The sequence below is a fragment of the Mustelus asterias genome, chromosome 19, assembly GCF_964213995.1.
Source record: "Mustelus asterias chromosome 19, sMusAst1.hap1.1, whole genome shotgun sequence".
Taxonomy (NCBI): Eukaryota; Metazoa; Chordata; class Chondrichthyes; order Carcharhiniformes; family Triakidae; genus Mustelus; species Mustelus asterias.
This window is the reverse complement of record NC_135819.1, coordinates 83,227,817-83,244,189: the sequence shown is the minus strand read 5'-3', so window position 1 is coordinate 83,244,189 and position 16,373 is coordinate 83,227,817. Positions and strand designations below refer to the sequence as shown.

Below are 16,373 nucleotides of genomic sequence, written 5' to 3'. Positions count from 1 at the left end.
GATCTGTTATTTCATTACACTTCCTTTACCATAAGTATGGTGTGTCAAATTGCATAGACTCATTAACCTATTCTTCAATGATTAATAACTATTTATCTATTGCCTTATGTTCTAGCATGTACAGGATGATGATGAATGGAGGTCACTTACACATTGACTCAAAAACAAAATTTTACTATGAAAATATGGTGCATAACAAGTTTGTTACACTACTCATGCATCACTTAATGGCTACCACTCAGTTTGCCTCGTCTGCTCCCCTGACTTCAAACTTAGTTAAGCTTTCCACTATAGACCATGTACCTTCACACACGTTTTTCAATAAATATGCATGTACATCTTCTATATTTACATTTCTAAGGTGAAATGGTTGTGAATGTGTGTAATATGAAAGGGGTAGGGTAACTTGCCAATCATTTCTCAACCCTATGAGACCATGAAACAAGGATATGCGAGACATTTCTAAAAGAGATTTTTAGAAACCATTACAAGACTAACTCCAGCCTGGGGTGAAATCATGTTGGATAGGATTATATTGCAAAGGAAGAGGTCACTTCCTCTATAATGACTGTGTAACTCTCTGGAATCATTATCCATTCTCTCCTTGGCCTGTGCTGTTTTTATGTTTCTCTTTTTCAAATATCTCTTCACTTTCTTTCTGAGTACTTATTCATTTTACTTCCACCAATTTGTTTGAGGGTATTTAATGTCCCAACAATCCACTGTTAAACAAAGCTCAATGCTTCTTTGAACATCCGAATAGTTTTTGTATCATTGTCACGTCAAGAAAGACATTCTCTACAATCACAGCAAACGTTAATAACTTTTCTGCATAAATCACAAGAAGTGTGCATCTAAGTTCAGCAAGTAACAGGGAAGGCAAATGGAATGTTGGCCTTTATTTAAAAGGAAATGAAATATAAAAATGGCGAAATCTTGCTAAAGCTATACACAGCTAGACCACACCTGGAAAACTGTGAACAGTCTGATGAACAGTCTTATCTAAGGAAAGATATCCCAGCATTGGAGGCAGTCCAAAGAAGGTTCACTAGGTTGATCCCAGGTATTGGGGGATTTTCTTATGAGGAGAGGTTGAGTAGGTTGGGTCTTTACTCATTGGAGTTTAGAGGAATGAGAGGTGACCTTATAGAGACATATCAGATTCTCAGGGGGCTTGACAGGGTCGATGCTGAGAGGTTGTTTCCCCTTGTCGAAGAGTCTGGGACCAGAGGGCACAATCTCTGAGTAAGAGGGTCGCCCATTGAAGACAGAGATGAGGAGGAATTTCTTCTCTCAGAGGGTAGTGAATCTGTGGAATTCTTTACCGCCAGAGGGCAGTAGAGGCTGGGTCATTCAGTATCTTTAAGGCTGAGATAGAAAGGTTTTTAATGAGTAAGGGAATCAAGGGTTATGGGGGTAAGGCGGGAAAGTGGAGTTCAGGATCAATGTATCAGATCAGTTATGATCTCATCGAATGGTGGAGCAGACTCGATGGAACGAATGGCCTACTTCTGCTTCTATATCCTATGGTCCTATCAAAGTAGAGTTATATCAGTGAGCCGTGTGTGATTCTCAACGTCTTCTGCACATTGCAGTATTCAAGATGTAAGACCCACATCTATAACATCAGCAACACATTTAAACAATACCATTACTCAATACCAATATCTTTAACAAGGCTGGTATAAGTAATGTTTCACAGATGTCTATCTCCTTAGCTGAGACCAGTATCTATAATGTTAAGATTAGTAGCTGCGAGTGATATCCCGAAAAGGACAAATTCTCATCCTTGTTTCCAAATTCCTCTGTGGTCTTGCCCCTTACCTTTCTCTGTTACTTCAAACAATCCCACAACTTTCTGAGATCTCTGTGCATCTCCAATTCTGGCATCTTACACACCCCTGGTTTTCATTGCTTTACTTTGGTGGCTTTGACTTCAGCTGCCAAGCCTGAACCTCTGAAATTCCCTTCTCAAAGCTCTCTGCTGTCGTATCTCTTTCTCTCTTGTACTTTCAGATGCTATTTAAAGCAATTTGGTCACTTGTACGAACATCTCTTCTACTCGCTCAGTGTCAAATTTTGTTTGATAAAGCTCTATGAAGGGTGAGACGATGGCATAGTGGTATTATCACTGGGCTAGTAATCCAGAGACCCAGAGTGATGTTCCAGAGATCTGGGTTCAAATCCCACCACCACAGCTGATGGAATTTGAAGTCAAGAAAAGATCTGGAATGAAAAGTCTAATGATGACCATGAAACCATTGTCGTAAAGGACAAATGAGGAATTAGAAGAGCAAAAAGGGGTCACGAAATGTCCTTGGCAGACAGGATTAAGGAGAATCCCAAGGCATTTTATTCATACGTTAGGAGCAAAAGGGTTGTCAGGGAAAAAAATCGGATCTCTCAGGGACAAAAGTGGGGAATTATGCTTCGAGCCCAAAGAAGTAGGGGAGATCCTAAATGAATACCTTGCGTCGGTATTCACAAACGAGAGGGATGTGTTGACTGGGAGTATCTCGCAGGGGACTGTTGACCCGTTAGAGAAAATCTCCATTACAAGGGAGGAAGTGTTAGGTTTTTTAGGGAATATAAAGACTGACAAATCCCCAGGGCCTGATGGAATCTATCCAAGGCTGCTCAGGGAGACGAGAGATGAAATCGCTGGGCCTCTGACGCAAATCTTTGTCTTGTCACTGGACACAGTTGAGGTCACAGAGGATTGGAGGATAGCTAATGTGGTCCCATTATTTAAGAAGGGTAGGAAGGATAACCTGGGAAATTATAGGTCGGTGAGCTTGACGTCCGTGGTAGGGAAGTTGTTGGAGAGGATTCTTAGAGATAGGATGTATGCGCATTTAGAAAGGAATAAACTCATTAACGACAGTCAGCATGGTTTTGTGCGAGGGAGGTCATGCCTCACTAACCTGGTGGAGTTTTTTGAAGAAGTGACGAGAATGGTTGACGAGGGAAGGGCCGTGGATGTCGTCTATATGGACTTTAGTAAAGCGTTTGACAAAGTCCCTCATGGTAGGTTGGTGCAAAAGGTTGGATCTCATGGGATAAAGAGGGAGGTGGCTAGATGGGTGGAGAACTGGCTTGGTCACAGAAGACAGAGGGTGGTAGTGGAAGGGTCTTTTTCCGGCTGGATGCCTGTGACTAGTGGTGTTCCGCAGGGCTCTGTATTGGGACCTCTGCTGTTTGTGATTTATATAAACGATCTGGAAGAAGGTGTAACTGGGGTGATCAGTAAGTTTGCGGACGATACAAAATTGGCAGGACTTGCAGATAGTGAGGAACATTGTCAGAGGCTACAGAAGGATATAGATAGACTGGAAATTTGGGCAAAGAAATGGCAGATGGAGTTCAATCCAGATAAATACGAAGTGATGCATTTTGGTAGAACTAACGTAGGGGGGAGCTATGCGATAAATGGCAGAACCATAAAGGGTGTAGATACGCAGAGGGACCTGGGTGTGCAAGTCCACAGATCCTTGAAGGTGATGTCACAGGTGGAGAAGGTAGTGAATAAGGCATATGGCATGCTTGCCTTTATAGGACGGGGCATAGAGTATAAAAGTTGGGGTCTGATGTTGCAGTTGTATAGAACATTGGTTCGGCCGCATTTGGAATACTGCGCCCAGTTCTGGTCGCCACATTGCCAGAAGAACATGGAGGCTTTAGAGAGAGTGCAGAGGAGGTTTACCAGGATGTTGCCTGGTATGGAAGGGCTTAGTTATGAGGAGAGATTGGGTAAACTGGGGTTGTTCTCACTGGAAAGACGGAGGATGAGGGGTGACCTAATAGAGGTGTATAAAATTATGAAAGGCATAGATAGGGTGAACGGTGGGAAGCTTTTCCCCAGGTCGGTGGTGACGTTCACGAGGGATCATAGGTTCAAGGTGAAGGGGGGGAGGTTTAACACGGATATCAGAAGGACGTATTTTACACAGAGGGTGGTGGGGGCCTGGAATGTGCTGCCGGGCAAGGTGGTGGAGGCGGACACACTGGGAACGTTTAAGACTTATCTAGACAGCCATATGAACGGAGTGGGAATGGAGGGATACAAAAGAATGGTCTAGTTTGGACCAGGGAGCGGCGTGTGCTTGGAGGGCCGAAGGGCCTGTTCCTTTGCTGTAGTGTTCTTTGTTCTTTGTAAAAACTCATCTGTTTCACTAATGTTCTTTAGAGAAGGAAATCTGCCAACCTGTCATGTGACTCTCGACCCACAGCAATGTTGTTGTCTCTTAAATGCCCCTCTGAAAAGGCCACCCGGCAAGGCAGTTGGTTAAAGGGTAATTAAGGATGGGCAATAAATGCTGGCCCAGTCAGCAACACCCACATCCCATGAAAAAATAAAAACCATAGAATATTTATATTATTTTGTGTCGATCACCTTTGAACAATGAACCAAGTGGTCATAGCTGATATAAAAGGAAATTACTGCAGATGCTGGAATCTGAAACAAAAACAGAAAATGCTGGAAAATCTCAGCAGGTCTGGCAGCATCTGTGGAGAGAGAATAGAGCCAACATTTCAAGTCTGGATGACCCTTCATCAGAGCCTGTTAATTGCTCTGATGAAGGATTTGGTCAATAATACTGAATTAAACCCATAGACATTTCCCACTCTTTATTTTGAAATAATTTTTTGTAGAGAAAAGTATTGGAGAGGATTTTCAGTTTAGTTAGTTTATTTATTAGTGTCACAAGTAGACTTACGTGAACACTGCAATGAAGTTACTGTGAAAATCCCTCGTCGCCACACTCCGACGCTCCTGTTCGGATACACTGAAGGAGAATTTAGCATGGCCAATTCACCTAACCAGCACGTCTTTCAGACTCTGGGAGGAAACCGGACCACCTGGAGGAAATCCATGCAGACACATGGAGAATATGCAAACTCCACACAGACAGTGATCCAAGCTGGGAATCGAACCCGGATTCCTGATGCTGTGAGACAGCAGTGCTAACCATTTTGCCACCGTGCTGCCCCAAATTCTTCATGAGGAAGGCAGAGTTTTGAAGAACTTTGTGACTGAGGAGACGTCTATACAGTGTGGGCTGTTGAGGCAGTCTGTAAGAGTTGTCTAAGCTGTTCATTCCCCTTTAAACCATGCTGGTTCTGGGTGTTAAGAGTATCGGTGGTTTTCGAAGGTATTATTCACTGTTTGTTTTGCTTGACTCTTGTAAAGTAAACAATCTTCTGTTTTAAACCATGGGATCTTGTGCATTCACTCTTTCGTAAATAAATGGGATTTCAGATCTTGGCTATTTTTTAAAGTTGCTGATCTGTATCGGGTTGATCACAATGTTGATCCCCACATGGGCAGGGGGTGAAGAAAAGCTGTGATGAAGATGGGTCACATCGCTGCCTGCAGCGTGAGAAGTGATTTACAGCATGGGGACAGTCCAGCTTGTGTGTCACGCTGATTTTGGGACTTCAATGATGTCAGGGCAGTCGGAGGTGTATCATATTTTATCTCTGCTGGAGTAGCTGATCTCATCTATTGGACGTTCTATACACTCTCTGGATCATTGGATTCCCAGACTGGAAAATCAGCTGGGATTCCCACCCTACTTGTTATCCAGCAATCTCGGTTTCGGAAAGTATGTTTGAAGGAGATCTCAGGTGGGACGCCTCCGATATCAGCTCATTCGCTCACCCTCATTACCTGGGCCTTTCCAAAAAAATGAGTGCACTCTGTCATGCCACTGAGTGACGATTGATGCCCAGAAAATGAGAAATGATAACTTTAGAAACGGGGAGAAAATGTGGGGAAGTATTATTTTACAATATATATTACATTGCTAGGAATATGGAGTCAGGCACCACAAGGGCAAGGATTGAGTGATTACCACATGAGAAAATGATCTCCCTTTAAATCACTTCAAGAAAACTTGGAGTGAGATAAGAGTCAATTTTCATGCCACAGAAATAAAATATTGTGGGCTTTCTTTAAAGTAACTGGATTATCTTTGGCAGTCAGTCAAGTAATGCAGCTCTGAGGGAAAATGTAAACGACCCACGGCAGTCAATAAATCCCAGAAATATGAAAGGAGAGGCTTCTGCTACTTCAGAGCCGTAACGAGCTGGATACAGCTGTCTGCAAACCCACCTTTTTGATGCTGTTGCATAACGAGAACATGAGGCACCGTCCCAGGCACAGTATGGGTCTCTGGCTAAACAGCATTCAGCACAAGCCTTGCCATAGATATCACAGCGATGCAGCCAAAGCTGAACCAAGCCATCTCTCGAACCGATATACAACTGCTGCTATAATCAAAATGTAAAAAAAATTCAACCGCTGCTCCCTGTGGTTCTCAATGTAATGATTTCTTCTGGAAAAGAAATGCATCTTATCAATGGATATGAATGAATATAAATACAAAATATACCTGTTTGGAAGATATTTCCATGTTTAATATTGGAGAAGGACCCTAAAGAAATAAGGAGGAGAATGTTAAACATTGCGTATTTTCAATTCAGCTGCTTCCTCAGAACACTTGTAAAGGATTAAAGGACTTAATCAGTTACTGTTCTGAATGATTAAATAAATCTGACAGCCCTCAAAGGCATTTAATAAAGTGAGTGGATTAACAGTGACAACAGTTCCATGCTAAAGTTAATTTATTAGTCACAAATAAGGCTTACATTAACAATGTAATGAAGTTATTGCGAAATTCCCCTAGTTGCCACGTTCCGGCACCTGTTCGAGTTAATGCACCTAACCAGTACGTCTTTCAGATGGTGGGAGGAAATCGGAGGAAACCCGCAGACACGGGGAGAACGTGCAAACTCCACCCAGACAGTGACCCAAGCCAGGAATCAAACCCAGGTCCCTGGTGCTGTGAGGCAGCAGTGCTAACCACTGTGCCACCGTGAATTCTGGATGAACATAACCTTAGTTATGAGGAGAGATTGGGTAAACTGGGGTTGTTCTCCCTGGAAAGACGGAGGATGAGGGGAGACTTAATAGAGGTGTATAAAATTATGAAAGGCATAGATAGGGTGAACGGTGGGAAGCTTTTCCCCAGGTCGATGGTGACGTTCACGAGGGGTCATAGGTTCAAGGTGAAGGGGGGGAGGTTTAACACAGATATCAGAAGGACATATTTTACACAGAGGGCAGTGGGGACCTGGAATGCGCTGCCAGGCAAGGTGGTGGAGGCGGACACACTGGGAACGTTTAAGACTTATCTAGATAGCCATATGAACGGAGTGGGAATGGAGGGATACAAAAGAATGGTCTAGTTTGGACCAGGGAACGGCGCGGGCTTGGAGGGCCGAAGGGCCTGTTCCTGTGCTGTATTGTTCTTTGTTTGTTCTTTGTACTCAACAATGTTAGTGTGTTTGTGAGTGAAAGCTCCCAGGACAGACTCCCGCTGCAAGGAATAACAGATTTGAAAGCATTCACAAGAATTCAACATCTGAACAATGACCCGGTACAAAGGGAAATATCGCAATCTTTCTCCTGGCAGTCTCTCATTACCGAATTTAGATCTTGTAGCTGGTCACAATGCTGAAATAGTAAAGCTTTTTCAATATTGAACACAATCATTTAAATTATAACGATATATGTGAAGTATGATCACGGCCTTGAAATGTATACTGAGGAAATAACAGTTTAAAAACTAAATTTGTCTGTAAATGTTTTGCTAAATCTAAAACCTGATTTGCCGGCTTGTAAGTTAATTTTTTAATTAAAATTTTTTGAATCTTTGATCAACAGAGGCTGGCTCCATCACAAGCAACAAGCCAGTTCGAGAAAGATAATGACAATGAGTGACAAGTCTTTCCAACGCACATTTGTCTACCAGGTTATTATCACATCACTGCCGTAGGAATCAGAGACTGGAGTTATACTGAAGCTACTGTTTTCAGCAGTTGAATTGTTTAACTGCTGATCTGAGAACAATTCTGCTTACTGGCATGTACAGCACGGCGGCACGGTAGCACAGTGGTTAGCACTGCTGCTTCACAGCTCCAGGGACCCGGGTTCGATTCCCGGCTTAGGTCACTGTCTGTGTGGAGTTTGCACATTCTCCTCGTGTCTGCGTGGGTTTCCTCCGGGTGCTCCGGTTTCCTCCCACAGTCCAAAGATGTGCGGGTTAGGTTGATTGGCCATGCTCAAATTGCCCCTTAGTGTCCTGGGATGTGTAGATTAGAGGGATTAGCGGGTAAAATGTGGAGGGATATGGGCGTAGGGCCTGGGTGGGATTGTGGTCGGTGCAGACTCGATGGGCCAAATGGTCTCTTTCTGTACTGTAGGGTTTCTATGATTTCTAGCACCCTGTACCCTGCCATTACATTTTGAAAGTTTTAAAAGGCTTTGGAAAAGTTTGAAACATTTCCAAATGATTCAATGGATCACTCGATCCATTCTCGATCCTTTTGAAATGAGATTTCACAGTGAAGCAAGAAGGCTTCACTGTGGATTTTAAGAACTCTCCACTCCAGAATCTGTTTGGGAGTTTATTCCGGAGTTATGCTGTAACCCACCTTATTTTGAAATAAAGCTAGATCCACAAACTCAGAAGATTTATCTCTTGTACTAAACCCAGGATGGCACCATTCAGGTCAACAGAACAAATATACACCAAAGTAAAAGTATGAAAACCTCATTAAAAAGATGGCAAAGAAATGATTTGTTGAATTCCGGCCAATGACTTTCAGAACAGTTTCCTTACCTTAAACACTTGGAGCTCCTCAAGTACGACCTCTTCAGTGATCAAATTCTCCTTTGTGACACTCACCACCTTTAAAACTGTGCCAATGTCTGAGGGGAATATATATAACATTTTAAAAATCAAGATTGAAAGAACCTTTCACCTAGAAAGTAAAGCAACAAGTAATTGGCTCTGGTTAATAACTCTGGCTCAGTTTTAATTCTGTGTCACCTGACCCATCATTTCATTGAAAACAGGTAAATAAGGTCTCCTTATTTGAGAAAGGATACACTGGCACTGGAGGGGGTGCAGAGGAGATTCACTAGGTTGATTCCAGAGCTGAGAGGGTTGGCTGATAAGGAGAGACTGAGTAGACCGGGACTATACCCATTGTAATTTCGAAGAATGAGGGGAGATCTTATAGAAACATATAAAATTACAAAAGGAATAGATAAGGGAGGTTGTTTCCACTGGCGGGTGAAACTAGGATGTGGAGATTCCAGCATTGGACTGGAGCAGGTACAGTAAGAAGACTCACAACACGAGGTTAAAATCCAACAGGTTTATTTGGAATCTCGAGCTTTCAGAGCGCTGCTCCTTCCTCAGGTGAGTGAGATCTACTGGTGTGAACAGTCGGACAGTTCTGGCTATAATCTTTCTTTAACTGAATTGGTCAACCTCTCAGAGAGAAACTCTTCACCACACTGTAAATGGATTCTACTATATCTTTCACGAGTACTTGAGACACTTTATAAACCCTGGCATATCTATCGTCACAATTAAACTATGTTTGTTCTTGAAAGATTTCCACTTGGATTCTTGGGCCAGAATTTTCTGACCTTGCCCACGGCTGGGATTCTCCAGTCCCGCTGCAGTGAATTTAGATTTGACTCATCCCAAATTTTCCATTCTCATTGGAGAATCCTGGCCTTAGAACATTACTCGTTCAGTTGGCATGATTTAGTTCAGCTCAGAACATCTCTGGAGAGTGATGTAAACATGTTGTAGATGCACTGGTGGTCAATTCCTCTGCAGTGCTAAGATTTTGACTTACAGTCAGACTCAGAGAGGTGTTTTTCGTGACAGCTGGACATCTCAAAGTGTTTTACAGCCAATGCAGTACTGTTGAAATGTACTCAATGTTGTAATAGAGTCATAGAGGTTTACAGCATGGAAACAGGCCCTTCGGCCCAACTTGTCCATGCCGCCCAGTTTTTACCACTAAGCTAGTCCCAATTGCCCGCATTTGGCCCATATCTCTCTATACCCATCTTACCCATGTAACTGTCTAAATGCTTTTTAAAGGACAGAATTGTACCCGCCTCTACTACTACCTCTGGCAGCTTGTTCCAGATACTCACCACCCTCTGTGCGAAATAATTGTCCCTCTGGACCCTTTTGTGTCTCTCTCCTCTTGCCTTAAACCTATGCCCTCTAGGTTTAGACTCCCCAACCTTTGGGAAAAGATGTTGACCATCTACTTCATCCATGCCCCTCATTATTTTATAGACCTCTACAAGATCACATCTTAGCCTCCTATGCTCCAGAGAAAAAGTCCCAGTCTAACCAGCCTCTCCTTATAACTCAAACCATCGAGCTTCAGTAGCATCCTAGGAAATATTTTCTGCACCCTTTCTAGTTTAACAGTACCCTTTCTAAAATAGGGTGGCCAGAACTATACACAGTATTCCAAGTGTGGTCTGACCAATGTCTTGTACAACTTCAATGAGACATCCCAACTCCTGTAGTCAATGTTCTGACCAATGAAACCAAGCATGCTGAATGCCTTCTTCACCACCCTGTCCACCTTTGACTCCACGCTCACCCCGAATCCCACCCGAGGTCAACGGACCTTTCTATGGTCTGCCCCTCGCCCGCTATGATTCTGTGGCAGGTGAAATGGGAAATTTTGCCCCATAGAGGCATACAATAAAGAAAAGGCACTTCAACCCACCCACCAACACCATGAATCCCCATCCCAACACTCTGCTGACCCTGACTCCTCCCAGACAGCTCGACTTCTATGTGACCTGACCCCGGCTATGAACCTATACCCCTAGATCTCTTTGTTCTGTAACTCTCCCGAATGCCCTGACCTTTAACTGAGTAAGTCCTGCCCTGGTTCGATCTACCAAAATGCATCACCTCGCATTTATCTAAATTAAACTCCATCTGCCATTCTTCGGCCCACTGATGGATCAAGATCCCGTTATAATCCTAGGTAACCTTCTTCACTCTCCACTGTGCCACCAATCTTGGTGTCATCTGCAAACTTACTAACCATGCCTCCTAAATTCACAGCCAAATCATTTGATATAAATCTCAAATAACAATGGACCCAGTACCGATCCCTGAGGCACACCACTGGTCACAGGCCTCCTGTTTGAAAAACAATCCTCTACAACCACACTCTGTCTTCTGTCATCAAGCCAATTTTGTATACAATTGGCTACCTTACCCTGGATCCTATGAGATTTAACCTTATGCACCAACCTACCATGCGGTACCTTGTCAAAGGCCTTGCTAAAGTCCATGTCGACAACGTCGACTGCACTGTCCTCATCTACCTTTTTGATTACCTCTTGATAACCTTCTTTGTTACCCCTTCAAAAAACTCAAAGCAAATTTGTGATTTTCCACTCACAAAGCCTCGCTGTCCATAATAAATCCTCGCCTCTCTAAATGCCTGTAGATCCTGTCTCTCAGCTGTGTTAGTAATGTAGGAAACGTGGCAGCAAATATGAACACAGCAAGCTCCTACAGACGGCAATGTGATCACGCCCGGGTAATCTATTTGTGTGACGCTGACTGAGGGATAAATATTGACCAAGACACCAGGGAGAATTTCACTGCTCTTCTTCGAAGGAGCGCTATGGGATCTTTGACATCCATCTGAAAAGGCAGATGTGTCATCTGAAAGATGCTACATTATTGTCGCAAAGGATAATGTTTCTGGTGTTTAAATTTCATTGACAGATGTGAAAAGAAAGAGAGAAAACGAGGCTGAGATGAACAAAGAGAAGAAAAGGGAAGAAGGAAATAGACAAAATGAAGAGAAAGTAATGATAGACTGGGAAAGAGCTCCACCTGCAGGACAAAGGGAACATGTCGCCATACAGCTTCGAAATTCTCCGATTTTAGTTTAAACCGGGCCGCCCTCATGTGTGCGGAACTGTTTGTCCGTCCTGTTTGTTTGTCCTGTTTGAGAGCAGATTTCCACTCCATCTGATGAAGGAGCAGCGCTCCGAAAGCGGATGGTATTTGCTACCAAATAAACCTGTTGGACTTTAACCTGGTGTTGTTAAAACTCTTACTGTATTTACCCCAGTCCAACGCCGGCATCTCCACATCATGGAATGGAATGTCTCAGTGTTTACTTGGGCAGTGGTGCACTTCAGGGAAAATTCATTCAAATCCAGTAAAGATATTTTCACTCAGTAAACATTTCAGTTACCTGTCCCGAGAAACATGACGTCATACTGCCCGTCCTCTGCGACCACATGGTCCACCACAATCTGTGTCAGCTGGTAATCCACATTAATCCTGGTAAACACTGGCTTTGCTCTCATTGGGTACACAGCCTTGTACATTACTGGGTGATAGCGTATAAAACTGATCACTTCATCTGGAAAATCCTTGGTAGACTTTATCAAAGGATCATAGGTTTTACTGGGACACTGTGTGGAGAAAAAAGATTTTTAAAAAACACGTGAAATGGAAATTTTGAGCAAATGTTTTAAACAAAGCAAAATCCAAAAAAAATGGAGTTTTATTCAAGAACTACCAGCACAGCAGACGATTATTATTTGATTAATAGTGCAATTTTCTCCTGTTCCCTCGGCCCTTTGCTTTATCAGGTGAGATCCATCAAACACTGTACTTTGTGCTCTCTGGAACTCTCCATAAACCCCTCCTTTCACAGCATTAAATAGAAATACAGCACAGAAACAGGACATTCCGTCCAACTGATCCATGCCCATTCTACATCAAGCTTCCTCCCATCCTCCTTGTCTATCTTTTTATCTCTTCCTCTTTTAAGATGCTATCTAGCTTTCCTTGAAAGGTATCTGCTATTCACCTCAACTACTCCTCCTGGTTGTGACTTCCTCATTCTCACCACTGTGGGTAAAGGCTTCTTCTAAATTCAATATGTTAGTGAATATCTGATATTCACGGCCTAATCCTCCTGCTACAAACACTTCAACATCCATCTCTTTGACAGTGCTTCAATATCCTCCCCTAGTGACTGCTTCATCCCAGGATGGTTGGTTAAGGGAAAATCCATTAAAGAAACAAAATATTTTTTTAATATGAAAAAAAGTAAAAATACAAATTTCAGAATCAGAAAGTATATTTGGCACGGTTATTAAGAGATTGAAAGAAATACAAATGTACAATACATTTAAACCTTGATTTTATACTTACTGACACATTATAACATGTGGAGATACTTTGGCAATGTTCTGATAAAATTCAATTTCTATGAAGTGGGTTTTACTTTTATTAAGAATGACAGAGTTAGTCTATCTTATTCAACACACTCTGGTGTCAGTCAAAGCACAGCCCTCACCAACAACACATACATAACTGCTCAATGTGAACACATTAACAGTATCGGTGTTCACATTCTGATTTGGAATCTCACACTTTGGCCGGGTGTTTCAGGGAATCAGGGGTTTGCCTGTATAACATAGAACATAGAACAGTACAGCACAGAACAGGCCCTTCGGCCCACGATGTTGTGCCGAGCTTTATCTGAAACCAAGATCAAGCTATCCCACTCCCTATCATCCTGGTGTGCTCCATGTGCCTATCCAATAACCGCTTAAATGTTTCTAAAGTGTCTGACTCCACTATCACTGCAGGCAGTCCATTCCACACCCCAACCACTCTCTGCGTAAAGAACCTACCTCTGATATCCGTCCTGTATCTCCCACCACGAACCCTATAGTTATGCCCCCTTGTAATAGCTCCATCCACCCGAGGAAATAGTCTTTGAACGTTCACTCTATCTATCCCCTTCATCATTTTATACACGGCCACTATTGGATGATTCCACATCCAATAGTTCCAAGAGGGGCAGTAGACAGAGAAGGTGATGGGAGTACAGTCCAAATGTTTAGTTATACAGAGATCATTGAAGGAGGGAAGAGAGGCAGCAAGCTGGATGGTTTTAAGAAGCTAGTTTCAAATGTTGCCCCACTATCAATGCAAACTCAGTCCCTTTTTGTCTCGACTTAAGAAGAATGTGTAAATCAGAACATTAATAACTTTTATTAATAATAGTTTTTCAGCAATAAATGAGCATAAACTTAGATAATCTCCACTGATAGTATCATGTGATTCATAGCATGAATCTGAGTGATTGGAACTGAATGGAACTGGCATCAACCTTCAGTCTCCATCACCCAGAGCGACTCAATGACAGCATACTAATCAAACTGGACAATTTCTGTCAAATTGGGCCTACTTAGGGAGTGAATGGACCAATAAGAGGGAAAAGAACCTACTTGATCTCATTCTCACCGATCTAGCTGCTGCAGATAGATCTGTCTATAACAGGATCGGTAAGAGTGACTACCACACAGTCCTTGGAGAGACAAAGTTCCGGCTTCACATTGAGGGCTTCCTCCATTGTGTTGGTTGGCACTGCCACCATACGAAATGGGATAGACTTCAAACAGTTTGCACTGCACAAAACTTGGCACTATGGGGTGCTGTGTGCCATTAAAAGCAGCAGAATTGTATTCAACCACAATCTGTAACCTCCTGGCCAGGCATAACCCTCACTTTACCATGACCATCAAGCCAGGGGGACAACCCTCAGTACAGTGAGGGGTTAACTAATATATCCCTTCACAACCTCAAACTGCTGAATGAGTTTCATAAGATTATGCTAATCTAGAAATTGAAACCGTGGCAATTCCCTGGGTTTCACACACAATAAGAAGTCTCACAACACCAGGTTAAAGTCCAACAGGTTTATTTGGTAGCAAGTACCATAAGCTTTCAGATTTGCTACCAAATAAACCTATTGGACTTTAACCTGGTGTTGTGAGACTTCTTACTGTGTTTACCCCAGTCCAACGCCGGCATCTCCACATCATTTCACACACAATAACAGAGTTCAGTAATGACCTGTGTAAACTAGCAACAGAATTGGGGAGGAAAAGGGCTTCTCGTTTCATTAAGTTTACATTTTGCTGAAGAGAGGCCCAAAAGTAAAGTTAATCTCACCCGAATGCCCATAGGATTATCAATATTTCCAATAGCTCTGAAACAAAGCCCAATTCAACAGAAATAGCCTTCCAAAATCCAAGTGCTATCACTCCCTCTAGTGCTCAGACAGATCACAAAATCTCTCTACATCTGCACTTTAAAAACACAAAATTATTTGGCCAATAAATCCCTTTTGCCCCCAGAGTGCTTTGTTTGGCACCATTTGGAACTTATTGTTTATTTCTTATGCTGCAGTTGTACAGAGCATTGGTGAGACCACGTCTAGAGTGCTATGTCCAGCTTTGGTCTCTTTATTTAAGAAAGGATATAAACATGTTCAAGGCAGATTAACTTGATTGGTACCTGGGATGGGGCGGGGGTTAATTTATGTGAAAACGTTGGACAGGTTGGGCCTGTGTCCATTGGAGTTTAAAAGATTGAGAGGTGATCTTATTGAAACATAGAAGATTCTGAGGGGTGTTGACAGGGTGGATGCTGAAAGGATGTTTCCCCCTCAAGGGAGAGACCAGAACTCAGAGACACAGTTTAAAATTAAGGGGTTTCCTATTAAATGTGGAGATCAGAAAGGGTTTTGGATCTTTGGAACTCATTTCCCCAGAGGGTGGTGGGGGATTGGTCAATTAATATTCTTAATGCAGAGATAGATAGATTCATGACTAACATGAGAGTGAAAGGTTATCAGGCGTAGGTGGAAAGTGCAGTTGAGGCCACAAATAGATCAGCCATGATCTTACTGAACGGCAGAGCAGGCTCGAGGGGCCAAATGGCCTCCTCCAGCTCCTAATCCATATGTTTAGTTGTTCCTCCTCCTCCTCCACCCCCGCACACTCCCGCTCTCTATCTGCAGGTTTAAGTGGCTGTTTTGAGATTTGTGAGAAAGTTTCTGGCGAGGATATTCTGGTCTGTCATATTTTGGTAATCATCGTGGCAGGATGGAAAATTTGATGGAGCAGCGAAAGCTTTGGGCGTGAATTTCCGGTCCCATGGCTGACAGGACTGGAAAAGTTCGATCTCTGTTTGGAGAACAAGTTATAGATTCATAGAGTCATAGAACAATACAGGCCCTGTATTGAGACAGGCCCTTCTGTCCAACTAGTCCATGCTGACCATGCTGCTCTCCCAGCTAGTCCCAATTGCCCACGTTTTGGTCCATATCCCTCAATCCTTTCCCATCCATATTCTTATCCAAATGCTTTTTAAATGTTGCTATTGTACCTGCCTCAACCACTTTCTCAGGCAGCTCATTCCATATACACACCACCCTCTGTGTGAAGAAGTTACCCTTCAGATCCCTTTTAAACCTTTCTCCTCTCATCTTAAACCCACGCCCTCTAGTTTTCAAATTCCCCTTCCCTGGGAAGAAGATTATGTGCGTTCGTCCTATCGATGCCCCTCATGATTTTATGAATCTCAATAAGGTCACCCCTCATTCTCCTACGTTCCAAGGAATAAAGCCCCAGCCTGGCC

General features: G+C 42.9%; 1 protein-coding gene across 3 annotated transcripts in view; it reads right to left on the bottom strand.

Annotated features, from left to right (window-relative positions):
* LOC144508105 (semaphorin-3D-like) overlaps positions 1 to 16,373 on the bottom strand; it is a 283,772-nt gene that overhangs the window by 63,723 nt on the left and 203,676 nt on the right. For 2 of the 3 annotated variants that reach the window (XM_078235999.1, XM_078236001.1), the window contains exons 12-15: positions 12,121 to 12,343; positions 8,688 to 8,776; positions 6,396 to 6,437; positions 6,116 to 6,273 (exon numbers count right to left, since the gene is read on the bottom strand). In XM_078235999.1, coding sequence (XP_078092125.1) covers positions 6,116 to 6,273; positions 6,396 to 6,437; positions 8,688 to 8,776; positions 12,121 to 12,343 — 512 coding nt within the window. The remainder of the gene's footprint in view (positions 1 to 6,115; positions 6,274 to 6,395; positions 6,438 to 8,687; positions 8,777 to 12,120; positions 12,344 to 16,373) is intronic. The other variant, XM_078236000.1, reaches the window with a different exon arrangement.